The 25,612-nt window shown below is 67.2% G+C and overlaps 1 protein-coding gene across 5 annotated transcripts in view; it reads left to right on the forward strand.

Annotated features, from left to right (window-relative positions):
- RGS12 (regulator of G protein signaling 12) overlaps window positions 1-25,612 on the forward strand; it is a 79,320-nt gene that overhangs the window by 39,164 nt on the left and 14,544 nt on the right. For 3 of the 5 annotated variants that reach the window (XM_051841604.3, XM_089325108.1, XM_070067985.2), the window contains exons 4-9: window positions 10,270-10,291; window positions 21,144-21,313; window positions 22,268-22,360; window positions 23,281-23,424; window positions 23,681-23,860; window positions 24,048-24,201. In XM_051841604.3, the coding sequence (XP_051697564.2) occupies window positions 10,270-10,291; window positions 21,144-21,313; window positions 22,268-22,360; window positions 23,281-23,424; window positions 23,681-23,860; window positions 24,048-24,201 (763 nt within the window). Of the gene's footprint in view, window positions 1-2,485; window positions 2,609-10,269; window positions 10,292-11,547; window positions 13,071-21,143; window positions 21,314-22,267; window positions 22,361-23,280; window positions 23,425-23,680; window positions 23,861-24,047; window positions 24,202-25,612 lie in introns of those variants that run through there. The other 2 variants (XM_051841606.3, XM_089325112.1) reach the window with 2 other exon arrangements.

The following is a 25,612-nucleotide window of genomic DNA, read 5'->3' on the forward strand; positions in this document are numbered from 1 at the left end:
GAGGCTCGCAGGCTGGCCCTGCGCCCGGGAGGTGCGTGTCCTGAGGGTCTCCAGGCCTCACCCCCCCAGGCCCCGGGCTCCAGGGGCTCAGTGAACACTTCCTGTTGCTGCCCTGGGGAGAGGGAGGGAGGGGGAGGGAGAGGGAGGGGAGGGGGGAGGGGAGGGGGGAGGGGAGGGGAGGGAGAGGGGAGAGGAGGGGAAGGGGAGGGAGACTGAGCCCGCCCCGCCCCGCCCCTCCCGGCGCCTCGTGTGCGCCTGTGCTCCCGTGTGGGGCTGTGCCGGGTGCCCGTGCAGGCCGAGGCCCGGGGCTGTCCCGGCGTCATAGTTGGCTCCTGGACTCCGGGTGACCTCCTGTTACCCAAGCCTGTGGCGGGACCGGGAGCCCTGGCAGGGCCTCAGGTCGGAGCTGGAGAAGAGGGGCTGGTCCCAGCCGTGAGCCACACGGAGGACCTCAGGGAACAGCGGCACGTGGGCCCTGGGTGGAACAGCCGCAGAGCCGGGACGGGCTGGGTCTCCTGCACGCGCCGCGGCACCCGCCTTGTGGCCGAGATGAGCACCATGGGAACAGCGGGGCCGCTTCCGTGACCGTGTGGGTGGCCCTGGAGCACAGCTGGCCGCGCCCCCGGCTTGGTGACGGGCGGGCGCACTCCTGCCTCGAAGCCGAAGCCGGGGGCTGCTCCCCCTGCCTCTCGCCCTCAGTCCTCCGTCTCCCCGCCCAGAAGAGGAGGTGGCGAGCGCGGCCCGCCGGGCCCGCCCTCTGCCCCGCACACCCACACCGGCCACTTCTCATCCCATGGCTGCAGGCCTCTCAGGAAGGGCACCTGTCGCCGGGGCCGGCTGAGCCGCCGACCGCTTTCATCTGGGCTCTTCCCTTGTGTGTGCCTGTCTGCCCTGACAAAGCCCGTCTGAACACCAAACACGGCGCAGCCTGTGTGTCCCGGCTCGAAGCCCCGTCCGGACCCCCAGGGCTGAGAGGGGCCCCAGAGCTCTCTTCTTTCTTTCTTTTACAAAGTTTACGAGGCTGGCGCTGTGTTGTAGCAGGTGAAGCCGCCGCCTGCAGTGCTGGCATCCCATATGGACGCCGGTTCAAGTCCTGGCCGCTCCACTTCCGATCCAGCTCTCTGCTGTGGCCTGGGAAAGCAAAAGATGGGCCGTGTGCTTGGACCTGCACCCACATGGGAGACCCGGAAGAAGCTCCTGGCTCCTGGCTTCAGCCTGGCCCAGCTCCAGCCGTTGTAGCCATTTGGGGAGTGAACCAGTGGATGGAAGATATCTTTCTCTCTGTGTCTTTCTCTGCCTTTGAAATAAATAAATTTTTTAAAAAAGGTTTATTTATGGGACCAGTGTTGTGGCTTACCAGGTTAAGCCAACATCTGCAACGCCAGCATCTCATATGGGGACCAGCTGGAGTCCCGGCTGCCCCTCTTCCAGTCCAGCTCTCTGCCGTGGCCTGGGAAGGCAGTGGAGGATGGCCCAAGTGCTTGGGCCCTGCACCTGTGTGGGAGACAGGAAGAAGCTCCCGGCTCCTGGCTTCGGATCAGCCCAGCTCCGACCATTTGAGGAGCGAACCAGCGGAGGGAAGACCTCTCTCTCTGTCTCCTCCTCTCTGTAACTCTGCCTTTCAAATAAAATAAAAATAAATCTTTAAAGTTTATTCATTTATTTGAAAGGCGGAGTAACAGAGAGGGAGAGACAGAGACAGAGAGATCTCTCATCCACTGGTTCACTCCCCAGATCCCCAACTCGGCTAGGGCTGTTCCAGGTCAAACCTGGAGCCAGGAGCCAGGAGCTCCATCCGGGTCTCCCACGTGAGTGCAGGGGCTCCAGCGCCTGGGCCGCCTTCTGCTGCCTTCCCAGGTGCGTGCGCGGGAATTGGAATGGAAGTGGGAAAGAGCCGGCACTCCGTCCTGGAAAGCAGGTGTTGCGAGCGGCTGCTAACCGCTGTGGCACAGCGCCAGCCCCGCAGAGCCGGCTGGGTTTGAGGCGAGGTCCGTGGGCTGGGGTTTGGACAGTGACGAAGCACCTTGGGGTGAGCCGCGCGCCCCCAGGCCCCCAGAGGCTCAGGGAGTGTGTGATGGCACCGGCGTCTAGAAATGGCTTCTTCCTGCTGTTTGAAGCCAGGATCCACTTTGACTCCCTCTTGGCTGCTGCCGGTATCTGGAAGGCAGAGCAGTTTGCGGGCTGTCGGCTGGAGAGGGTCTCAGGACCACGCCAGACCCCACGGCTGGCCCCGGGAACTGGCACAGGCGCGTGGCGGTGTGGGGCAGGGCCGGCGGCTGTGACGAGCAGGTGCCGGCAGCCGCGGCTCGTTCTCCCGGGCCGCGGGAGGAAGCGCTGCACACAGGCGCGGCCGCCGTCTTTGTGTGCGCCTTTGAGACAGAGTCTGAGCCCTGGCACCGCGGCTGCCGGCAGTGTCCTGTTGCCACGGCGACGAGGGGGCGCCCTGCCATCCCTCGGCAGGGTCCTCCTGCCTGTGACGCACGGGCAGCCTGCGGGGCCACGTGGTCCCTTATAGATGCGCAGCCTGGCCGGCACGAAGTTTCATTCAGCGAAGATGGACTTGGAGGAAGGGCTGTCGGGCGAGAAGGAGGCTGAGGGTGAGCAGCAGGTGAGTCAGGCCCGCGGCTCCCACGGCCGCGGGGTGGACGGCAGCGCGGGAACGAGCCGGGCTGCGTGGCGGAGTCGGAGTCCGTGCCGTGGCCAGCGCCGGCCGGGGCTGCTCTCCCTCGCCGTGCGGGGAGCTCTGATGGGTGTTGAGAGAGTGACTGTGGGACACCGAGCCCGGCTGGAAAACGCTTCCTGTTCCGTGGAGCTGGTTCTGCATGGGGGCTGGGGCTGAGGGGGCTGGGGACGGTCACTCCCAGGCTGGGGGGGACGGTCATTCCCGGGCTGCCTGGGGACGGTCACCCCCGGGCTGGGGCTGGGGACGGTCACTCCCGGGCTGGGGGTGCTGTGCTGACTGGGGATGCTTACCCCCGGGCTGCCTGGGGACGGTCACCTCCGGGCTGGCTGGGGATGGTCACTCCCAGGCTGCCTGGGGACGGTCACTCCCGGGCTGGGGGGGGGGCTGTGCTGACTGGGGATGGTTACCCCTGGGCTGCCTGGGGACGGTCACTCCCGGGCTGGGGGGGGGCTGTGCTGCCTGGGGACGGTCACTCCCGGGCTGGGGGGGGGGGCTGTGCTGACTGGGGACGGTCACTCCCGGGCTGGGGGGGGGGGCTGTGCTGACTGGGGACGGTCACTCCCGGGCTGGGGCTGGGGGGGCTGGGGACGGTCACTCCCGGGCTGGAGTGTGCTGGTTGGGGATGGTCACTCCCGGGCTTATAAAGTTGAACTTGGCCGCAGAAGGTCTCCGCGGAGGTCTGGGCGCAGGTGAGAACACTGCTGCCCTCCCTCCTGGGGCTGCGCCCGCCGACGTGAAGGCAGAGACAGACTCGCAGTGTGTACAGAAGAGCCCGCTGCTTGCGGGTGCTGGTTCGCCGTGGGTTCTTTCTGGGCAGCAGGAAGGGGAAGGCACCGGCCTGGGGTGCCCTGGTGCGGACGTGGGTGGAGGGAGATGAGCTGCGTCAGCCCTGCCGGGTGGACTCGGGGCCAGCCCTGCCGGGCCGGGCCGGAGCGGCACAGCCTCCGGGCTGCCTGGGCGGCGTGGGGCGTGGCCGCGCTGGGCCGAGGCTGGGGCCGCCTGCAGGCGGCACTGCCCTTTGCACGGTCTGTTGGAGCAGATTTCAACAGCGCTGATTTCATTCCGAGTAAAAAATGCCACCAGGGATCCGCCCGTACGCTTCCCCGCACACACGATCCGGGCTCCCTCGGAGACTTTTGCAAACTCCTAAAACTGGCATTGCCGTGGGTGTGTGAGAACCTGGCCGATGGGCTTGCTGGAGCCACGGGCGCCAGGGGCCCCTCTCCCGGGTGCCGGGGGGTAGCGTGAGAGGGCCCCGTGCCCAGAGCCGCCCCCTTGGTCCTGGGGGGTCCCGGGGTCGTGCCTGCGGCCTGCAAGCTCCCACGGAAGCCCCTGCCGCTCGCGCTGCCCACCCCTCGCGGCTCTCGCCAGCCGGGCGACCTCGATTCCCCTGGGAAGCGTGCGTGTCCCCTTGCTGAAGCGAGATGACCCAGGAGACGCCAGACCCACGACCTGGAGGACCAGGTGGTCAGGGGAAGAAAGCTCCGGAGGTCGGCGCCGCACAGGGAGGGGCGCGTCAGGTGGAGCGAGCTGACTTCCTGCCACCCAGAGCTTTCCGGAGACCCCGGGGCTTTTACCCCTCCCCCACTCCGGGTCCTGCTCAATATTCGAGAATAAGAGGGCGCCCACGGGAAAGCGCAGGGCTGCAGGGGGCCGGGGCTCTCGTGGGGGGCTGTGTGCCCAGGTCCGGGCATAGCTGAGCCCCGCAGATGCGGCTAAGGGAGAGGGAGAGGGACGCGGACGCGGGAGACGGGCGCGCGGCCAGGGGTCGTCCAGGGCCCCCTGGCACGGACAGCCCCTCCCGCCCCTCCTTTCCCGCCGGGCTGCTGAGGTGGCCGGGAGCTGGCCAGCAGCCAGGCGGCCCCTCAGGAGAGCCCCGGCCCGGGGAGGGGGGCGCTGGTGGGGGCGGTGGAGCGGGGCTGCCAGCGCCGTGGGACGTGAGAAGCGAGGTGAGAGGCCTGCGGGGGCCGTGGTGCTGGCGGACGCCCCGGCTGCGCCGGCTCTGGGCAGCGTGGGTTGAGCTTAAAGGGCTCTGTGGACACTTTTGCATTTGACTGAATTTCTCCTTTTTAGCCCAAACTGACGAGCTCTTTCCTCTAAGCCTGTCTTGGCCCCTCCTGCATGCCGGCTGCCTGGCGCTCACGCTCCCTTGGGGCCCTGGGTGGGGTCCCCGCCTGGAGCTGTGTCCTGGGTGCCCGGCCAGCCTGGGCACAGGGCAGACCCTGAGCTGGGGGCCGCTCCCTCTGTCGCTCTCTTAAGAAAAGAAAAAGAGTGGCACAGACACAGAGACACTTCCCGTCCACTGGTTCACTCCCCAAATGCCTGCAGCGGCCAGGGCTGGGCCAGGCCAAAGCCGGGAGTCAGGAGCTCCATCCGGGTCCCCCGTGTGGGTGCAGGGGCCCAGGTACCTGGGCCCTCACCTGCTGCCTCCCGGGACGCACATCAGCGGGCAGCTGGAGCAGAGGCGGAGCAGCCGGGACTTGACCCGGAGCCCCGTCCAGGGTGCTGATGGTGCCAGGGTGGCTGCGTGCGCACCGAGGCCTCCCCGGCTGCCGGGACCCCCTCCTCACTGGCCGCAGGGATTCTTCGTGCTGCCTCGGCCCTGCGCCCTGCGGAAGGGGGCTCCCCGGAACTACATCCCTGCTCTCTGCTGGAATGCCGCTCAGGGCCGCCCCTCGGCCTGGCCCTGCAGCCAGGGGAGCAGCCGGAGGCGCCGCTCTGCCGCGGGGCCCCGGTGGAGGGCCTGGCCCTGCCTGGCCCAGGCTGCATGGCCGTGGGCGCCCCCTGTGTCCGCTGCTTCGCCCTTCAAGCAGATGAGATGAGGTGAATGACCTGAGGAGGCCACGTGAGTGGACGTTTCAAGGCACAAATGCATGCAGGGCAGCTGCCTGCTCGAAGTCCGGCGGTTACTTACATTCCTGTTCTTTGTACTCGGCCACTTCCCACGTTCCAGCCTCTGGGAGTGCAGGCCTCTGCTTAAATAAGTGGTTAGTTCGTATTTCCTGTGACCAAGTGGGAGATTGTGTCGGGGCCTCAAAATAGGACATTTAGGACATCGTATATTCTAGAATTCCACAGGATGAAGTCTGACGAGGTAGGTCTTCACAGACACCCTTTGTAGGAACAACTTAAAACTTTCAAAACCTGGATTCAAAACAAAATGCCCGTGGGGCCGGCGCTGTGGCGTAGTGGGCTAAGCCTCTGCCTGTGGCGTCGGCATCCCTATGGTTGCCGGTTCTAGTCCCGGCTGCTCCACTTCCGATCCAGCTCTCTGCTGTGGCCTGGGAAGGCAGTGGAGGATGGCCCAGGTCCTTGGGCCCCTGCACCCACGTGGGAGACCAGGAGGAAGCTCCTGGCTCCTGGCTTCGGATCGGCCCAGCTCCGGCTGTTGAGGCCATCTGGGGACTGAACCAGCGGGTGATCTCTCTGTCTCTACTTCTCAGTGTCTATAACTCTGTCTCTCAAATAAATAAATAAAATCTTAAATAAAATAAAATACCCAGGAGTGCATGAGGCCGGGCAGATCTGCGAGCAGAGCCCGGGGCTGCCCTGAGCGCTCAGGCGGGCCACGGGCTGCGGCACAAACGTGCGTGGTCTGGTGGAGCCTGGAGTCGGGCTGCGGCTGCCCTGGGCTGTCTGGGCGTGGTGCCGTGTGCACTGAGCACGGTGCTACCTTGCTCGCGTCGCCTGCGCTGCTGTGAGTGTGAGTGCAGACACGGAGGTCCGGGAGCGGCTGCGTGCCGGGTATCGGAGTGAGCGAGGTCTGTGGTGGCCCAGGGCGGCCGGGGGACCTGGGGATCCGTGTGAGACACCGTCCACAGAAGCCAGCACACGGTGAGCTGAAGACCTGAGCCTGAGCCTGAGACTGGAGCCGTGACGCTGCCAGGAGAGTGGGGAGGTCTTGGCGCTGCCTGCAGACGGGCGAGTGCACAGCAGGGGGCGCTGGCCGCAAAAGCAAAGTGAGAAAGTGTCTGCTGTTGGAGAAAAACCTGGCTGCCGGACGCCCGGGACGCCGAGGGCCGGCTCGGGTTGCACCGAGAGAGCTGCCGCCTCACGGACGAGATGGCCGGACCCCGAGCGTGCAGGGACTTGCGGGGGAATGCCAACTGCAGCCGTCAGATAAGAGCCCAAATCCTAATGACCACACGTCCACCGAGCGGTTAGGATGAGCCGCGAGAGGGCCGGGAAGCCCAGTGGGCGGGAGACCCAGCAGCCGGATGGGAGAGTGGCCGTCCACACCGTCCTGTGGCTGTCGCGGCTGGGAGGGTGGGGCCCTGAGACCATCGCCCCCCCTGGGTGGGGTGGGGTGGCCCAGCACAGGCGGGGGCCCCAGAGCGCAGCCGTGCGGGCGGCCTGGGCACCTGTCCTGGGGGCAGGTGCACCGCGGAATGTTCCGCCTTAGGGAAGAAGGGCGTCCACCAGCCTGAGCCTCGTGGGAGGCGCCGCAGTCCGGGCTGGGGGTGAGCCGAGCCGCTGACCTCGCACGGAGGCAGGAGGGTGGTGGGCCGAGGAGATGCTGGCCAGAGTCCAGTTTTTAAAAATGACTTTTGAAAGATTTGTGTATTTGTTGAAAGGCAGAGTGACAGGGTTCTTCCATTGCTGGTTCTCTCCCGAAATGCTCACCATAGCCAGGGAGGGGCCGGGCTGGAGCCAGGAGCCCAGAGCTGCACGGGGTCCCCCTCCCACGGGGGTGGGCCGTGGGCTGGTGGGGGTGCGTGGCTCAACCGCGTGGCGACTGCGTGGAGGTGTGCTGTGCCCTGAGGGGCTGGAGGGCAGCAGATGGCGGTGTGGCCGTGGGCAGTGCGCGTGGGGGTCGGGCCTCATCTCCCACAAATTCTCTTCTGGAAACAGTACTTCTAATTGCGCCGCGGAAGCCACTCGCTCTCTTCCCCCGCTGACGCTGGTGACGCGACCTCAGATTTCCATCAGCTGCCACGGGAGTCCTCGCCCCGCCTCCTGGAGTCCCTGACGTACCGATGCGGTCGGCTGAGCCGTCTGCGGGGGCGGCGTGGGGGCCGGGCCCCTGGGGTTCAGTGCCGCAGGTTCTGGTCTCTGGGCTCAAAAAGTGCAGAACAGGCTGTGCCATGAACCCCAAGGCTGTGGGAATGATTTGGGGGTGACCAGCTGCCCCTCCGCACCCCTCCCCTGCACCCAGTGTTTGCCCCAGACAGGGTGCCTCCAGATACACAGGTCCCCAGCCACGGGTGCCGCACCCCCCGCAGCTGTTTCCCTCCAGCCCTGGCCCCCACCCGCCTGCCCACTGGGCACTGGCACCGGCCCCTCCCGAAGCCCCTTCGCCCGCCCTGGTGTCCTTGTCGAGGGGCGCAGGGTCAGAGCTGCCCGGCTCTCGCTCCCGGCACTGTCTCACGTGAATGACACCAAAGCAGTCGCTGGTGGCTGCTGTGAGCTATTTCTTGGCAAATTTAGTAATGTCACAAGGAAAAGCCATTCGTCCATCCCCTGTCCTCTGACAGCACGTGCGCTCAGACAGGTGACAGCTAACTGCCCCGCCAGGGCGGGAGCTGTCCCCCGGGGTGCTCGCCTCCCACCATGCGGTGCTGGGTGCGAGTCCTGCAGCTCCACTTCCAACCCAGCTCCCTGCTGTGGCCCGGGAAGCAGCAGAAGGTGGCGCACGTGGAGACCCAGGGAGGTCCTGGCCGGGCACCTGCCGTGGGCATCTGGGGACAGCGTGAGCAGATGGAAGATGTGTGTGTGTCTCTGTCCTTCCCTCTCTCTGGGTCGCTCTGCCCGAATGAATCTAAAGAAATAGTCCCCACGGAGCTTTGCTTGGGTGGGTGGAAAGGTGGGGGCGGGGCAGGTGGAGCCGGCGCTTCGGCACTCTCCGGGGGTCTCAGCTCTGAGCCCGGGGTCCTCTGCCGGCCCTGGCGGGCACCATGAGGCGGTGCGGGGTGGGGCTGCCCCTTGCCTCTGCTCACCCGGCTGCGCCCCGAGGTTCAGTCTCCCCGACCCCAGCTCTCAGCACCCCCTTGCCTCTGCCCGCCCGGCTGCGCCCCGAGGTTCAGTCTCCCCGACCCCAGCTCTCCGCCCCCCCTTGCCTCTGCCCGCCCGGCTGCGCCCCGAGGTTCAGTCTCCCCGACCCCAGCTCTCCGCCCCCCCTTGCCTCTGCCCGCCCGGCTGTGCCCCGAGGTTCAGTCTCCCCGACCCCAGCTCTCCGCCCCCTGCCGGCCTCCGCGACCTCGGCTGAGGCTCCCCTTGGGCACCTGTGCGTTTCCCCGGGAGCGTCGCTTGGTTAATTTTACATCTGCCCCGACTTCCCCTTTCCGCTGTGAGTCTTGGGGCAGGGTGTCGTGGTCACGTGACATTCTGAGTTTTCCTGACCGTGTGGAAGGCCGGCCCGCCAGGCTGCCTTCTCCAGGGGGTGTGTGCTGGCCTCTCCCTGGGCTGGGACCAGCCCCGGGCCCGGCCCTGCCCCCCTCCCCTCCCCTCCTGCTCTGCTTCTCCAGCGACTCCCAGGCATTCTGCCTCTACTGTCTTTTTTTCTGTAAATCTAAAACTTTTAAAAAGTGGGTGGGGGGCCCTGCCCCGTGAGCAGCCCCTGCATCCCGGCCCTTGGGGGCATCCTCCCTGCCCACAGCCCCGCCCACCCCCGTCCCGGGACGCCCCCCGCCCAGGTCTCAGGCATTCCAGTCACCCGTCGCCTCCTAGCTGCGAAAGCCACGCTTTCTGGTGTGCTTTTCAGATGTTGCTGACCAAGTATATTTTCAGTTAGTTACTCCTTGAGAGGTGGAGAGAGGGCTCCCACCGGCCGGTTCACCCCCCGGGTGCCCACCGAGCCACGAGCGTCGGCCTTGATTCACGTCTCCCACGCGGGTGGCAGCCACCCAAGTCCTTGATCCCTGGCCGCCACCCCCACGGGTGCGTCAGGAGGAAGCGGGGTCACACCCAGGCACTCGGGAGTGGGGCGCTGGGCCAAACGCCAGCCCCAGTGGGGTTTCCGGTGTTCTGCCTGGCCTTGGCGAGGGTTAAGTTCCATGGGTGTGGGGACGATGCCCCTTGGTGCCGGGCTCTCCGGCCGCTTCCCTGGGCTGGGGGCGGCGGGTGAAGTCAGGACTCACTTCCGTGAGACAGGAAGTGCAGCCCCAGGACACCGGGTCAGCCTGGGTCCCTCGGTCCCTGGTCCCTCGGCAGGGCACTGGCCGCTCTGGTTCTGCGGAATGCCTGCCACTCTGCCTCCCTCTGCTCCTCCCTCCCCCAGCCAGGCTGCCTGGGTGCCTGCGCCTCCGGGTGACATGCTGGTTCTTGTCCCCGCGCTCCCCGGCCTCCCTGGTCTGTCTGCCCGGCACGACTCCCTCCCTGGGCCCCCGCTGCCGATGGGCCAGGCCGGGGGGGGGGGGGGGGGGCGAGTGGCGAGACCCCGGGTCCACCGTGCTGGGCTTTGTTCTCTTGTGGAAAGGATGGACTTCCTCCTCGAGGGAGTCACCGCTGGGCGGGGTTGGCCGGGAGGTGGGAGCGGTGCTCCTGACTCAGGCGCCCGCGCGCACCTGCCTGGACAGGGCCGGAGACGCAGCCGCTGCAGGGCGGCCATGAGGCGCCACTAACTCATGTCTCTCTCTCTTCTTTTTCAGTCGGCAACCGTGTCGGATGGCGGTAAGTCGCCCTTTCTCCCGCTCGCCTGCCTGTCCCTGGCCGCCGTGGGGAGGTGGGGGGGGGGCGGTGTTTCCTGGGCCTGGCTCGGGCGCGGCCTGCCCCTGCCCCCGCGGCCGGCAGCCCCACGCTCTGTTCCTGGGAAGGCGCCACACCTGGGCTGGGGAAGGGCCGACGAGGGTCAGATCACAGGAGCAGGGACCCTGTTTAATCCTGCCGTGGGGAAGGAGGGGCGAGGGCTGGGGCCGCCGGTGTGTGCTGGGCCGGGTGGCCAGGTGCGGGCCCCTCCGCACAGAGGCCTCCGCCGCCTGCGTTGCCAGTGATGCAGGCCCAGGGCGGCTTCTCAGCGGTGTCGCCCCCGTGGGAGGGCCGAGGCGGACTTTGTGTCTCTCAGTCACTCTGCACACTGGAGCTCTGTCTGTGGGCCCGACCTGGGCCCGACCTGGGCCAGGGGGCGGGGCACACAGATTTCTCTGATGTCATCCTCCTCTCGGTCTGCCGTCCACGCGGGCTCCGTGGCACCAAGGCTTCGGGCTGTTCTCGTGGGAGCACCGGGGCGGCGGGCGTGAGGGTGAGGACGCCTTTTCCTTGCAGCCTTGGCCGGCAGAGGCCCCGGGCAGCCCAGGAGCCGGGCTGTGTCTGTGGAGTTGTGTTTCCTGTTTCACGCAGTGGCGATGGCCGTGGTGCCGCTTCCCCGCCCAGGGACTGCAGGGCGCGCAGGGGCGGCTTCTCTCCCCCAGGCTGGCTCGCGTGCAGCCATCTTGAGGCGCGGGGACCCCGGCGGGGCCGAGCGTGGGCACAGCAGCTCTGACTTCTTTCCGTCCGTCATTCAGAGCAGAGGAATTCTCTGGAGCCAGCCCCCGGTGTGGGGAGTCCCTGAGCAGCCCCCGGGCGGGGGTGGGGGGCTCGTCTGGAGGCCTGGGCCGTGGTTCCCCTGCCCCGGGGGCTTTCCGCCTCCACCCGCTCCGCCCCCTGCGCTCCTGCTCCTGCTCCTGCTGTCGGCCTTTCTCCCACCCTCAGCTTCTTGCCCCCACGAGTGGGAGTGCGGAGCCGGGAGGGGGCTGTGTTTGCACACAAAAACCCCTGCAGGCTCGCGAGGGCCCACGCCCGGCCCTGTGTCACCGCGAGAGCCTGCGCCCGTCCAACTGCGCGTTTCTGTGGGCAAGCCTCCCTGTCAGGCTTTGTGGTTTTATTTTAAGGAACTTGGACAATGCTGTGTTTGAGATCTTTGTCAGTAAGTATTTTTTCCCTGATCTCAGAGGAAAAGGGGGCCGGCGCTGTGGTGGAGCCGGTGAAGCCGCAGCCTGTGATGCCAGCATCCCATAGAGGCGCCTGTTCGAGTCCCGGCTGCTCCACTTCCGATCCAGCTCCCTGCCAATGCTCCTGGGGAAGCAGCAGGAGCCGGCCCACGTGCTTCTGCCTTGCTCCCGCGTGGGAGACCCGGGTGGAGCTCCAGGCTCCTGGTCTTTGTGGCCTTCTGGGGAGTGAACCAGCAGGTGGAAGACCTCTGTCTCTGTAACTCTGCCTTTCAAATAAATAAACGAATCTTCAAGAAGAAGAAGGCAACGGTCTGGGACGGCTGCCCTGGGAGAGGGCGACTGGAGCTGGTTCCCGTAGCGAGCCACGCAGGGCTCCGGCCGAGGGACCACGCCAGCGGCTGGGGAGGCCGAGCAGCTGGGGGCCGTTTTGTTTGTGTTCATACGTGGAAGGCAGACAGTTTTTCCACCTGCTGGTTCACCCCCCAGATGTCTGCAACAGCCGGACGGAAACCAGGAGCCAGCGGCTCCATCTGGTCTCCCACGTGGGTGCGGGGCCAAGCCCTGAGCCGTCTGCCGCGCAGGGTGTGCATTGGCAGGGAGCTGGGCCGGAAGCGGAGTAGCCAGGACTCCAGCGGTGCTCTGGTGTGCAGTGTGGTGAGTGGCGGTGTAGCCGGCCAGGCCCCAGCGCCCCCACCCCCCAGCATCTCTGCTGGCCAGGAGCTCTTGTCTGAACCCGCGTCCCTGTGCCGTGTCCCCTGGGACAGCGGAGGCCCTGGCATTCAGTGAACACACTTGCCAGCCTCGCCACCGTCCCCGTGTCCTCCAGTGGGCGCCTCGGCCCCCAGGCCTCTGTCCACTCAGCCACCTGGTCCCTGGCCTGCCCAGGTCTCGGTTTCGGTATCCTGATCTCTGCCCTTCACAGGGTGTCCCTGCGGCGGCAGCCAGGCCCCGGCCGCCTCTCCCTGCCCCCGGTCCTGGCGGGAGCCCGTCTGTCTGTGCCCAGCGCAGCTGACCGCGTCTGGCCCTGGGCATCGCTTCTCTGTGCGCCAAAGCGCGGCCTCCGCAGAACCTGTCGGGCCTCCCGCGGGAGCCGGGTGAGCGCCTGGCCTCGCCTTTGCTCTCTGTCGAGTTTGTGGCTGGTCCGTCGCTCCGCCCCCGCCCCTGTGTGGGGCCTGCAGGCCTTGGGCTCGGCCAGCGGGCGGCTGTCACAGGGGTTGGCTGGGTTCGTGCTGCAGCAGGGCTCGGCTCTGCAGGCCTGGGCTGTGCCTGCGGCACAACTATGTGTATTGTGAGCGCAAACGAACAGACGTTCAAAAGTAATAACACCCGTGACTCCGCCCCTCCCCCCGGGGTTAACACTGTGAACGTGCGGGCTGTTAGCCCCAGAATCTTCTAGAACCTCCTCATCCCCTCCCCTGGAACAGGGGCAGCTTCCCTTCCCTGGGAAAAACAGAATAAAACAAAACTTTTTAAAAAGTTATTTATTTCAAAGTCAGAGTTACACAGAGAGAGGAGAGGCAGAGAGAGAGAGAGAGAGAGAGAGAGAGAGAGAGAGTCTCGTCCATCCACTGGTTCACTCCCCAATTGACTGCAACGGCTGGAGCTGCACCAATCCAAAGCCAGGAGCCAGGAGCTTCCTCTGGGTCTCCCACGTGGGTGCAGGAACCCAAGCACTTGGGCCATCTTCCACTGCTTTCCCAGGCCACAGCAGAGAGCTGGATTGGAAGTGGAGCAGCCGGGTCTCGAACCGGCACCCATATGGGATGCTGGAGCCTCAGGCCAAGGCGTTAACCTGCTGTGCCGCAGTGTTGGCGCCGAACAAAACTTTGTGAAGCCGGTGCCAGGAGGAGCAGCTGAACACTGGTTGGGAATCGGTGCCCCATGCCTCGGGTCTGGGAGCTGTCGGGGGCGTGGGCCTCACGCCTCGCGTTTGTGCCATCCCTCTGTGGCCCCACCGTCGTCCAGAGAGCTGCTGAAGGCACACGCACCCAGCTTCCCCTGGTGTGGGGTGGGCTGTTCTTGGACCCCACGTCACCGGCATCGCCGGGCGGCTTCCAGTTCCCGTGTGCCATGCCGGTCGGGGAGCCACGGCCAGGGATAGTCCCGCCCAGCACCGCTTCCGATCTGGTTGAGTTGCGGATGTGGTCTTTGACAGCACAGCCAGTTGAGAGGCGTGGCCGTCCCCTCCTGTGGCGGGCGTGGCCTCTCGGCCGCGGCCCAGCCCTGGCAGGCACCTCTGCCCCGTGTCGGGCGCAGGAGGGCTTAATGAGCAGTTCGGGGTCTTCCTCCCGAGCCCAGCACGGGGTCGCAAGGCCTCTGCTTCGGGCGGGGTCCTCTAGCTGGGGCCAGGCCGCAGCTGCCAAGTGTCAGCGCCTGTGTGGCCGCTGGCTTGGGAATAGAGGATTATCCTCATATATCTCCATCGAAACCATCTCAGTTCACAGAGGAACTCACCATAGGTGGGCAACAAAACCTTTCCCGCATAGCAGATGAGTTCAGTTGGGGCCGACCTTTGAAAAGGCCCTGGGTCCCCCTCTGTGAGTCCGGGGCTCCCGGCTCGCCTGGCGCCTCCCACGCCGGCCCTTTACGGCGGCTGCCCCGCCCCTCGTGTGGCCCCGCGTCTGGCATTGCCCCGGCCAGGACTTCTCGCTGCGCCCTGGGCGGGTGCCGGGCTCCGGCAGGGCTGCCTCGGGGAGATCTGGAGTGCAGGTTTCTTCCTCTCGGGGCCACGAGCTCTGGTGGGTGTTGCGCCTCCCCCGGGGCCGTGCAGTCTTGGGGGGCGGCGGGAGGGTGAGTTCTGTGCCCCGCTCGGCCGCCGCAGGAGCCTCCCCGCAGGGTGGGAACTGTCCTCGGGCCGCGGCGGCGGCTGGCTGCCGGCATCAGGCCCGCGTCTCTAGGTGTGCTGGGCTCAGCCTCTGCCGCGGCGAGGAGCCCGCGTCTGGTTCCTCCCGGTCCCCGGCCCTGTCCTCCCGGAAGCCGGCGGCGTGCTAGCTCCTGTCTGGGTTCTCAGGTTCGCCTAAGCGGAAGGGGGCTCTTCCTGCCTTCCAGCCCCGGGCTCTGCAAGTGCCGGCTTCTCCCTGGCACGGCGTCGGCGTCGTGTGGCCCAGAGCCGCCGACTCCCTCTTTTGCCGTCTGTGGTGCACGGGGGGGGGGGGGGGGGCTTACGAGGCCTGAGGCCGGGGCAGGTTCCCTGTGTGGCGGAAGCCAGGCGCGTGCACGGGGGGCTCACCTCGAAGCTGGAGGCACACACGAGGCTCCAGCTGTGGGTTGGTGTCTGCAGTGGTGTGGGTTTGTTTTTAGCCACTTTCTGCGTATTCTGGGTTTGAGCCAATAAGGGCAGTGGGCGCCGGCACCCTGCCCCCGGGGCGGGGGAGGACGACAGACAGGGAAGAGAAGGCGGGCCATCTCGGGACGGCAGCTGGAGGTGTCACCATGAACTCAAGGTTTTATTAACTTTTTAAGATTCATTTATTTGAAAGGCAGAGTTACAGAGAGAGCGAGGGAAACCTTCCGCCTGCTGGTTCACTCCCCAAATGGCCACAAGGGCCCAGGCTGAGCCGGGGCTGGGCTGGGGCTGAGCCGGGAGCCTGGCACTGCGATCGGTCTCGGGCGTGGACGGCAGGGGCCCAAGCGCTTGGGGCGTCTTCTGTTTTCCCGGGACGGACGTGGAGCAGCAGGGACGGAGTGGCGCCCATGGCGGATTGGGGATGGATGGGGGGTGTCCCCACGTGTCCTGTCCCCAGATTGTGGCGTCACTACTCGGCAGGAGAGGGACTCGGCGCCCCTGGGATAGAGAGACAGGCCTGGGCCGCGGCAGGGGGCTGAAGCTTTGCTTTCCTTTAACAACCAAGAGCCGGGCGGCCCAGGCGCAGGAGGAGGCTCAACCAGGTCTGATCAGACAGGCCCGGAGAGCGCCGGCGGCTGCCCAGAGCAAACGCGGCCCGGGGAGCCTCCCCTGCCCACAGGCGGGCGGCACTGGGAGCAGTGGGGAGGCGGCTGGACGCGAGCTGGAGGCTGCAGGGGTGCGGCTGCACCGGCCGGACTGTGGGCCAAGTCTCGGAACCCGCAGAGGCCGTTGAAGCCCGGTCTTCGTTCGGTCTGACAAGGACTCGTGGGCACACGCAGAGAGCCAGGGCAGGTGCTCCGGGGAGCGAGCGCCGTCAGCCCCGGGAAGGCGTTGTGCCACGCAGCACGCAGCCGGCGTGGAAGCCCTCGGAGGAAGCCAGAACGGGGTCCCGGGCTGGCGAGGAGCTGCCAAAGCGGGCAGCCCGGCATCCTCACCGCGAGACGGAGCTGCCGCAACTCAGCGCACCCAGATCACGGCGGAACTTGACCACACCTGCACGGAGGGGCCGTCCGAGGACGTGCCGGCCGTGGAGACGCGGCAGGAGGGCTGGGGGACGTTCCAGGTGGAGGCAGACCAGAGACCCGGGGGCACAGGGGTCCCGGGTCCCGTCCTGGGCGGCGGGAGGTCGCCGATGAGGGCGGAGTCTGCACTGGCCCGGGTCCTGCTTCGTGCCCAGCCGTCAGAGGGGACGTCCCCGTTCTCAGGAAGTCCGCGCTGACCGGCGTGGGGGGCCTGGGCACCCTGGGCTCCCAGAGAATCGCAGGTGTGGGTGCGAGCGGCTGGCGCGCAGTGAGGGCCGGATGTGAGAGGCACGTGCGGGCTCCTTTCCCTCTGCTCATCTGTCTGCAAGTTTGAAATCACAGCAGAATTAAAACTCACTCCGAAAGGGCACGAGCTGCCGGGGAGGGGAGCAGCCCCCGTGCCGACGAGCGCCCCAAAGTCCCGCAGTCCCGGCGTGTGCAGCCCTCGCAGGAGCCCCGCCAGGCTGGGGCTCAGGGCTGCGGGCTCCGTCTCTCCCAGCTCTGCTGCAAGGGGGTCTTTGCAGACTTCAGAAACTGGTGGGGAGGGGCACCGTGGCACAGGAGATTAATCCTCCACCTGCGGTGCTGGCATCCCATTGGGCGCTGGTTCGAGACCCGGCTGCTCCTCTTCTGATCCAGCTCTCTGCTCTGGCCTGGGAAAGCAGTAGAAGATGGCCCAAGTCCTTGGGCCCCTGCACCCGCCTGCACCCGCGTGGGAGACCCGGAAGAAGCTCCTGGCTCCTGGCTTCGGATGGGCCCAGCTCTGGCTGTTTGAGGCCATCTGGGGAGTGAACCAGTGGATGGAAGACCTTGCTGTCTCTCAAATAAACAAAATCTTAGGAAGGAAGAAGCTGGCGGCCCTGTCTAGGGATTTCTTCCTTGGAGAGCGGGAGACTGAGACGTGCGTGCCCGCTGTGCCCGCCGTCACCGTGGTGTGGGGCCTGGGGCTTGGGGAGGTGAGGGCAGGGGCAGCCCGGGCCCTTGCGTGTGCCCACAGGGCTCCCGGCGGCGTCTGCGGTCAGTGGGTCTGGCGTGTTTGCCTGGCAAGCGGCCCAGCTGGGTCGAGTTGCCGGCTGCTAGGCCAGGTGTGTGCTCCTGGTCCTCATCTTGCTGTCTTTGGAAGGCAGGTTTCCTGGCTGTGGAATTCAACATTTAACTCTCAGACACACGTGGAGTAAGCGTGGGAGCCGGTCTTGTGTTCCCCGGTCTCGCGGTGCCGGCCGCGGCTGCGCGGCAGTAAATAATTCAGCTCGGTTGCCCGCGGCGCCCAGGGCCTGCGGTGAATTATGCATGCCGGCTCCTGCAGGCTTTGTGCACCCGCCCTGCACGGTCGGCCCTCTGTACGGAGCCGTGTCCCTGGGTGTGGCCCGGGCCTGCGCCCGGGGCTGCCCGGGCCGGGCTGGCTGAGCCTGGTATGGACGCAGAGGGGTGGTTCATGGTGAATGGTTGGAAGCATTTGGTTAGATGGCATCACAGTGGCTCTTATCAGCTCCACCCAGGTAAAGCCCCGCCCCCTCTGCACCTGTGGCTGCCGGAGCAGGTGTCAGCTGTGTCCGTGCGGCAGGAGTTGTGGTTGGGAGACTGACAGAGTCTGGATGCCACGCCTGGTGAGATGAACACGGGCCACATGGAACACGCGTGTTTAAGTGGCCACAGAAGTGCTGTGGCTGGTGTAGTTTTCAGCAAATCTGAAATCCGGAGGGCCTGGGGTCGGGGGGCGTTGGCTGGTGGAGTGCAGGCGTGTGGTGTCACCCGCGCAGCCCCTGGGGACCAGGCGGGCGGCGGGCAGGGCAGGCCCTCCGGGCACGGCTGTGGTGGGTCCCCACCACAGGCTTTGGGGTGAAGGGGAAGGGGCTGCCACAGCCCCTCTCTGCAGAGCCTCCCTCCACGCCCCCCCAAGCTGCAAGTCGGGGGCTCAGAGTCGGCGGTGGTGCAGGAACTGGCGACCGCACGTGGGGAAGATGCGCAGGGCCTTCGCGCTGGCTGTCGGATGGGGCCACGCCGCTGACCCCGTCCCTGACCCGTGGCTCGGCTCCACGCCCAGCCCTGGCACTTGAGTTGAGGCCAGCGTGGTGAGCGGCAGGAGACGCGTGTGACCCCGTGGGGGACCCCGTGTGGGGCCATGTGTGGGACCCCGTGTCGGGCCGTGTGTGGGACCCCGTGTGGGGCTGTGTGGGGGAGCCCATGTGGGGACTGTGTGTGGGACCCTGTGTGGGACCGTGTGTGGGACCCCGTGTGGGGCCGCGTCTGGGGCTGTGTGTGGGACCCTGTGCAGGGCCGCGTCTGGGGCCGTGTGTGGGACCCCGTGTGGGGCCGCGTCTGGGGCCGTGTGTGGGACCCCGTGTGGGGCCGCGTCTGGGGCCGTGTCTGGGGCTGTGTGTGGGGCCGCGTCCGGGGCCGTGTGTGGGACCCTCTGCGGGGCCGTGTGGGACCCCGTGTGCCGAGGCACGGCCCTCCTGCACAGGAACGCGTGCGTCTTTGGTGTCAGAGCTGAGGGACCGTGCCCTGGTTCCCGGCATCGCGCTGGCAGGCTGGGGGCCCCCACAGTGCCCCCAGGTCTCCCCGTGTCCATGCTGGGGTCCCCGCTGGGGCCTCTGGCTGTGGCGTCCGTGTCTGGGATGCCCGGAGGGGAGCACGCGGGCAGATTTCACTGGCAGTGGGTCCTGGTCCCTCCGTCAGACACTGCGGTTCCTTCCGCAATGAGACTTTCCCAGCCAGGGCTGCTCCGAGCGACGGCTGCGCCACGCCCGCACCGCGCACAGCTCCGGGCCCGCCGATGCTCCTGGGAGAGCAGCAGGGGACCCACTGGGGACTGGGGTGCAGCTCCTGGCTTCAGCCTGGTGCTGGCCACTTAGGGAGTGAGCCGGTGCACGCGAGATGTCTCTCTGTTTCTCCCTCTCTCTCTGACACTCTTTCATTAGTAAATAAACTAAAACCTTAAAAAAGAAAGTAATTAGTATTTGCCAAATCTTATAAAAACGAGTTCAGTCCGGGCACGGGGGAGGGCGTGGGCGTCTCCCACTTAAAACTGACGTGGGTGCAGGACGGCGGGTGTCCTGTGTCCTGTGTCCTGCGGGGCTCTGTGGCCATGCCGAGGCCGGGCCTCCACCCGCCTTCCATTTGAGAGGCAAACCTCGCCTCTGCCGCCTCTGCTGTCCTCCGGGGGCCCCCTCCACAGGCCCTTCTCGCCACCCCCTGCTCCCCGGCCAGCCCACCCCCTGCTGCCCTCTGTGTCGCCCTGCCGGCTCCAGCCTTGGCAGGTACACGCCCTGCCGGCTCCCCTGTTCACCCTCCCTTCAGCCCAAGAGGTTCTGAGGCTCCTACTACTTCTTCCTTTTTTTTTTTTTTTTAATATTTATTTGTTTGTTTGAAGGGCAGAGTGACAGAAAGAGGAAGAGAGCGGTCTCCCTCCTTCTGCCGGTTCATCCCCAAGTGATTGCAAACCAGGAGCCAGGAGCTTCCTCCGGGTCTCCCACACGGGTGCAGGGCCCAAGCTCTTGGGCCGTCCTCTGCTGCTTTCCCAGGCCACAGCAGGGAGCTGGGCTGGGTCAAGTGGAGCCGCTGGGACTCGAACTGGCGCCTTCTGGGATGCCGGCACCGCAGGCGGAGGCTTTGCCCGCTGACCTCAGCACCGGCCCCAGGGCCGTACTTTGCAGGGTTTGGAAGACATTTAGTGAGGATCAGCGTGTGCGGCGTCGCGGCTGGCGACGCGGGACCCGTGCTGCCGGGACCGCGCGGGCGAAGCGCCTCACCGTCCTCCCCCGGCCCTGGTTCTCCATTGCGGTCACCTCCTCCCGGCCCGGTGCTCACAGGGCCTGGCAGGCCTGGACGTCCCAGTGTGTGCCCATGGGTGGGGCCAGTGCAGGAGCGTCCGGCACAGATGGCAGAAGTTACCAGAAACTGGCGGGAGGCAGGCCCTGTGCTCAGACCTTGCTGAGGCCACGACACAGGACAGCACGGGGACCACGGCTTTGGCGTGCGCCTCCGCGAGGCCGCGCTCCGTGGCCCCGTCACCTCCTTAGCCTCCGCGCCTTCCTCGTGTTCCGGAAGCTCCCGGCCTGCTTCTGGCTCTCCACAGGAGCTGCTGGTCCCCGGGGCTGCCTGCAGCGTGTGTGGAGGGGGGCTTGGCCGCGGTCTGCTAGTGGGCCTGCCCTGCCCAGGGCGCGTGGGTGTCCCCGCACCGTGCGAGGAGCTGGAGCTGGCCCTGCCTTGGGCTTCTGTGGTTTGGTCTGTCCGTCTCGTGTTCCGGCCCTCCTGACCCAGCTGCGGGCCAGTGTCCTTCTCAGGAGAGTCCACGTCCCAGGGGCCCAGAAAGCGTGCGCGTGGGTGTGGGGGACCGTGCACACGTGCAGGCTCCTGCCAGGCCGGGGTGCAGGGGAGCTGGGGGGCCCGGCCTGCTTCTCTCTCCCGGGCCGTCCCTCCACGGCCACAGATTTGGAGGCGAAGTTGTCTTTTCTGATCCTCCCTGCGGCTTCTTTGGTCTCATTCCAGCCTTTCTGGTAGCAGTCGGTGTGATTTGATCTCGGTTGGTGTGCAGGTCTTCTGTCAGTGCCTGTGGAGCTGTGAGCACCCAGCCTGGCCGCCCTGCTGGTCTGACGGCCCCACCCGCAGCCCGTGGCCGGGGCGCCCCAGAGGGAGAGGGCCGGCGGGGGGTGGCCACTGCTTCCCGCCTCTGGGGTTGGCTCGGAGCCACAGCCGTTGCTGGCCCTGGGGACGTGTCCCGCGGTCAGCAGTGGTCAGGTCCGACCTGTGCCTGGAGGGGCAGCGAGTGGGGGCTTCCGTGTGGTCAGCGGTGTTGCCGCGGCACGGGGCCCCTCTGGGCGTGGGCTCGTGGGCTCGTGCACAGTGGGACAGTCCCTGAGTGGCCATTCGCACTGGCCAGTGTCCCCCCCTCCCGACTGTCCCCTTGGGGACAGGGTCCCTGCCACGTTGCTCCAGCAGGTAGACCCGGTGATGGGTGAACCCACTGAGGGGCTCAGTGCCGCTTTGTACACACTCGGGAGCCCCCCTTCCAGGGTGCGTGTGGGCACCCACAAATGGGTTTTCAGAAACACTGGGACTTGTTGTATGGAGAAGTGGCCCGTGTGCAGGCCCCCGGCAGTCCCTGCTCATGTGTGGGCCCCGTGCCCCTCGCAGGGCCACACGACGGGGCCCACGCGTGCTCGTGTCTGGCGTGAGCGGGGCGGGCGTGGCTCCCAGGGCAGGAGTGCAGTGTCTGCCGCCCGCAGAGCTGACCGGCGCCGACCTCAAGGACTGCGTGAGCAGCAGCAGCGTGAGCAGCAATGCCAGCCTGCCCAGCGTGCGGAGCTGCCGGCGGCTGCGGGAGCGCAGGGTGGCCAGCTGGGCCGTGTCCTTCGAGCGGCTGCTGCAGGACCCCCTCGGCGTCCGCTACTTCTCTGTGAGTAGGGGCGGGCCGTGAGGCAGGGCGGGGTCCGGCCTGGGCAGCGCCCTGCAGCGCCTCCGGGTCCCCGCCCCCTCCCTGGGGAGAGCCCCCTGCACAGTGCGGAGCCCGCGGCTGGGGCAGGGCCGGGGTCCAGGGTGTGGGCGGGGGCAGCTGTCTTCCATGGCAGTCGAGGGGCTTCTGTCGGGGCGGAGGGCAGCCCCGAAGGCTCTGCCCACTTCTCTCCCTGACCCCGCCCCCCACCCCGCATCCCTGACCTGCATCCCCTGACCCCGCGTCCCCCCACGTTCCCCCACCCTGTGTCCCCCAACCCTTCACCCTGACCCCGTGTCTCCCTGACCCCACACCCCTGACCCCATACTCTGACCCTGCGTTCCCCCACCCCATGTCCCTCCAATCCCGTGTCCCCAACCCTGCACCCCTGACCCCATGTCCCCCGACCCTGCATCCCCTGACCCCACGTCTCCCTGACCCCACACCCTGACCCCGTGTTCCCCCACCCCACACCCTGACCCTGCACCCCGACCCTGCACCCTGACCCCGCGTCTCCCCGACCCTGCATCCCCTGACCCTGCATCTCCCCGATGCTGCATCCCCCCACCCCATGTCCCCCACCCCCGCACCCTGACCCTGCATCCCCCAACCCCGCACCCTGACCCCGCGTCTCCCCGCCCCGCACCCTGACCCCGCGTCTCCCCGACCCCACATCCCCTGACCCCACATCTCCCTGACCCTGCATCCCCTGACCCCGCGTCTCCCCGACCCTGCATCCCCCACCCCATGTGCCCTGCCCCGCCCCCTGACCCCGCATCCCCTGACCCCACGTCTCCCCGCCCCGCACCCTGACCCCGCGTCTCCCCGACCCTGCATCCCCCACCCCATGTGCCTGCCCCGCCCCCTGACCCCGCGTCTCCCTAACCCCGCCCCTGACCCCGCGCCCCGCTCTCTCAGGACTTCCTGAGGAAGGAGTTCAGCGAGGAGAACATCCTGTTCTGGCAGGCCTGCGAGTGCTTCAGCCATGTTCCCGCGCACGACAAGCGGGAGGTGAGCAGGCACCCCCAGCAGGCAGGGCGGAGGTGGGCCGGGCGCCCCCAGCAGGCAGGGCGGAGGTGGGCCGGGCGCCCCCAGCAGGCAGGGCGGAGGTGAGCGGGCGCCCCCAGCAGGCAGGGCGGAGGTGAGCGGGCGCCCCCAGCAGGCAGGGCGGAGGTGGGCCGGGCGCCCCCAGCAGGCAGGGCGGAGGTGGGCCGGGCGCCCCCAGCAGGCAGGGCGGAGGTGGGCCGGGTGCCCCCAGCAGGCAGGGCGGAGGTGAGCGGGCGCCCCCAGCAGGCAGGGCAGAGGTGAGCGGGCGCCCCCAGCAGGCAGGGCGGAGGTGAGCTGGGCGCCCCCAGCAGGGCAGGGCGGTGCCCGCGGGCTCCGGGCGTCAGCCAGGGCCCCCACAGGCCTGCAGTAAGGCATTTCGTCTCCCGACCACGTGTTCGAATCCGTGTGAGATTTAAGGTCGCCCACACAAAGCTGTGTAAGGCCTGCAGCTCAGCGTGGCTCGGCATCGCTGCTACCGTTGCGGGTTACGATTGCGGGGGCGGGGCGGGTGTAGGGGGTTCTCAGAGAGGCGGGGGCCCCAGAGACCAGCTCTGCGCCTCCCTCCCTGGAGTCGGAGGACCAGGTCATGGAGGGGGTTCTCAGAGAGGCGGGGGCCCCAGAGACCAGCTCTGCGCCTCCCTCCCTGGAGTCGGAGGACCAGGTCATGGAGGGGCCGACTCGGGGGCCCCAGAGACCAGCTCTGCGCCTCCCTCCCTGGAGTCGGGGGACCAGGTCGTGGAGGGGCCGGCTCGGGGGCCAGGTTGGCTCTTGCTGGCCTGGCCCGCCACTTGCGTATTCAGGCGAGAACGGGGGGGGGGGGGGGCAGCGGGGGGGCGCTGGGGGAGCTGCCGGCCTCGCGCGGGCTCAGACGCTTTCGCCGTCAGCTCTCCTCCAGGGCCCAGGAGATTTTCCGCAGGTTCCTGTGCAGCAAGGCGGCCACCCCCGTCAACATCGACAGCCAGGCCCAGCTGGCCGACGACATTCTCAGTGCGCCCCACCCGGACATGTTCAAGGAGCAGCAGCTGCAGGTGCCGCCCGCGCCCGGCCCGGCTCCCGGGGCTCAGCTGCGGGCCCACGGCTGGGAGGGCCGGAGGCCAGCGGGGGCCGGCGTGTGCCCTGCATGCGTGTGCACCGCTGGGCACAGTCACTGGGCTTGTCCGGGCTGCCCGGTGCTGCCTGATGGCGCGGTGACTGGTGGATGGACGTGAAGCCGCACCGCGTTGGTCGGGGGCCGGAGCCTGCCGGGCCCACACCACCCGTGCCTCCCGGTGTGTTCTCCCGCAGATTTTCAACCTGATGAAGTTCGACAGTTACACTCGGTTCTTGAAATCCCAGCTGTACCAGGAGTGCATCCTGGCGGAAGTGGAGGGCCGCGGCCTCCCCGACTCACAGCAGGTGCCCAGCAGCCCGGCTTCCAAGCACAGCGCCGGCTCCGACCACTCCAACGTGTCCACGCCGAAAAAGGTGCCCCGGCTGCACCTGCCCGGAAGGATGGGGCGGGGGCCTGTGGGACCCCCTGAGCTGAGCTGTTGGAAGCCCGTGGCCCGTGGAGGCGCTGGATTACTCCTCGCTGTCCGGTCCATGGCCCCTTGGCACCTGCACAGTGTGGAGTGTTTGTGCTGCCTGAACAAAGGTTTCCGTTTGCCGACAGCTAAGTGGGAAATCCAAGTCGGGGCGGTCGCTGAACGAGGAGCTGGGCGCGGACGACAGCGAGAAGAGGCGGAGGGCCGCGTTCTTCTCCTGGTCGCGGACCCGCAGCGCCGGGCGGTCGCAGAAGAAGAAGGACGCCGGTGACCGCTCCCGCGGTGCGTGTGTGCGCGGGGAGAGCCGGGGGCCCCGCGGTGCGTGCTGGTGCGGGGAGAGCCGGGGGCCCCGCGGTGCGTGCTGGTGCGGGGAGAGCCGGGGGCCCCGCGGTGCGTGTGTGCGCGGGGAGAGCCGGGGGCCCGCGGTGCGTGTGGGTGCGGGGAGAGCCGGGGGCCCGCGGTGCGTGTGGGCGCGGGGAGAGCCGGGGGCCCCGCAGTGCGTGTGGGTGTGGGGAGAGCCGGGGGCCCGCGGTGCGTGTGGGCGCGGGGAGAGCCGGGGGCCCCGCGGTGCGTGTGGGCGCGGGGAGAGCCGGGGGCCCCGCGGTGCGTGTGGGTGCGGGGAGAGCCGGGGCCCCGCGGTGCGTGCTGGTGCGGGGAGAGCCGGGGGCCCAGCATCGACTGAGGAGGGGCTGGGGGCAGCCCGTGGCTCCAGGGCCACTCCTGCTCAGTTCCTAGAGAGGGAACAGGAGCCTCCTGTAGAAAGCTTAGAAAATACTGAGAACAGACGGAGTCAGCCGTCTGTGCCTGCACCCAGCCTTGTCTTTCTGCCTGGGCTCCCCTGGCTCTGTGTGTGTGTGTGTGTGTGTGTGTGTGTGTGTCTCCTCCTGGCTCTGTGTGTACATGTGTCCCCTGTGTGTGTGTGTGTCTCCTCCTGGCTCTGTGTGTACATGTGTCCCCTGTGTGTGTGTGTGTGTGTCTCCTCCTGGCTCTGTGTGTGTGTGTGTGTGTGTCTCCTCCTGGCTCTGTGTGTACATGTGTCCCCTGTGTGTGTGTGTGTGTCTCCTGCTGCCTCTGTGTGTGTGTGTGTGTCTCCTGCTGCCTCTGTGTGTACATGTGTCCCCTGTGTGTATGTGTGTCTCCTCCTGGCTGTGTGTGTGTGTGTGTGTGTCTCCTCCTGGCTCTCTGTGTACATGTCCCCTGTGTGTGTGTGTGTGTCTCCTGCTGCCTCTGTGTGTGTGTGTGTGTGTGTCTCCTCCTGGCTCTGTGTGTACATGTGTCCCCTGTGTGTGTGTGTGTGTGTGTCTCCTGCTGCCTCTGTGTGTGTGTGTGTGTCTCCTCCTAGCTCTCTGTGTACATGTCCCCTGTGTGTGTGTGTGTGTGTGTCTCCTGCTGCCTCTGTGTGCCCGTCGTCCTCGCTGTTGCTGAAATGTCTCAGTGTGGTTGGAGTTGAAAGCGTTGTCGGGGTGTGGTGTCTTGCACATCTTGAAGGCAGCCTGTTCTGGGTCACTTTCCCCCATTTTCTTCTTGTCTGGAGAGAGGGGCCCACACAGGGGCCGAGTCAGGCTGGGAGGGAGTCTCTCTCTCTCTCTTTTTTTTAGAGGTTTATTTATTTATTTGAAAGTCAGAATTACAGAGAGAGAGAGAGAGAGGAAGAGTGAGAGAGAGAGGTCTTCCATCCGCTGGTTCACTCCCC

This window comes from Oryctolagus cuniculus, chromosome 2 (assembly GCF_051225735.1).
Source record: "Oryctolagus cuniculus isolate XC-2025 breed Fujian yellow rabbit chromosome 2, ASM5122573v1, whole genome shotgun sequence".
Taxonomy (NCBI): Eukaryota; Metazoa; Chordata; class Mammalia; order Lagomorpha; family Leporidae; genus Oryctolagus; species Oryctolagus cuniculus.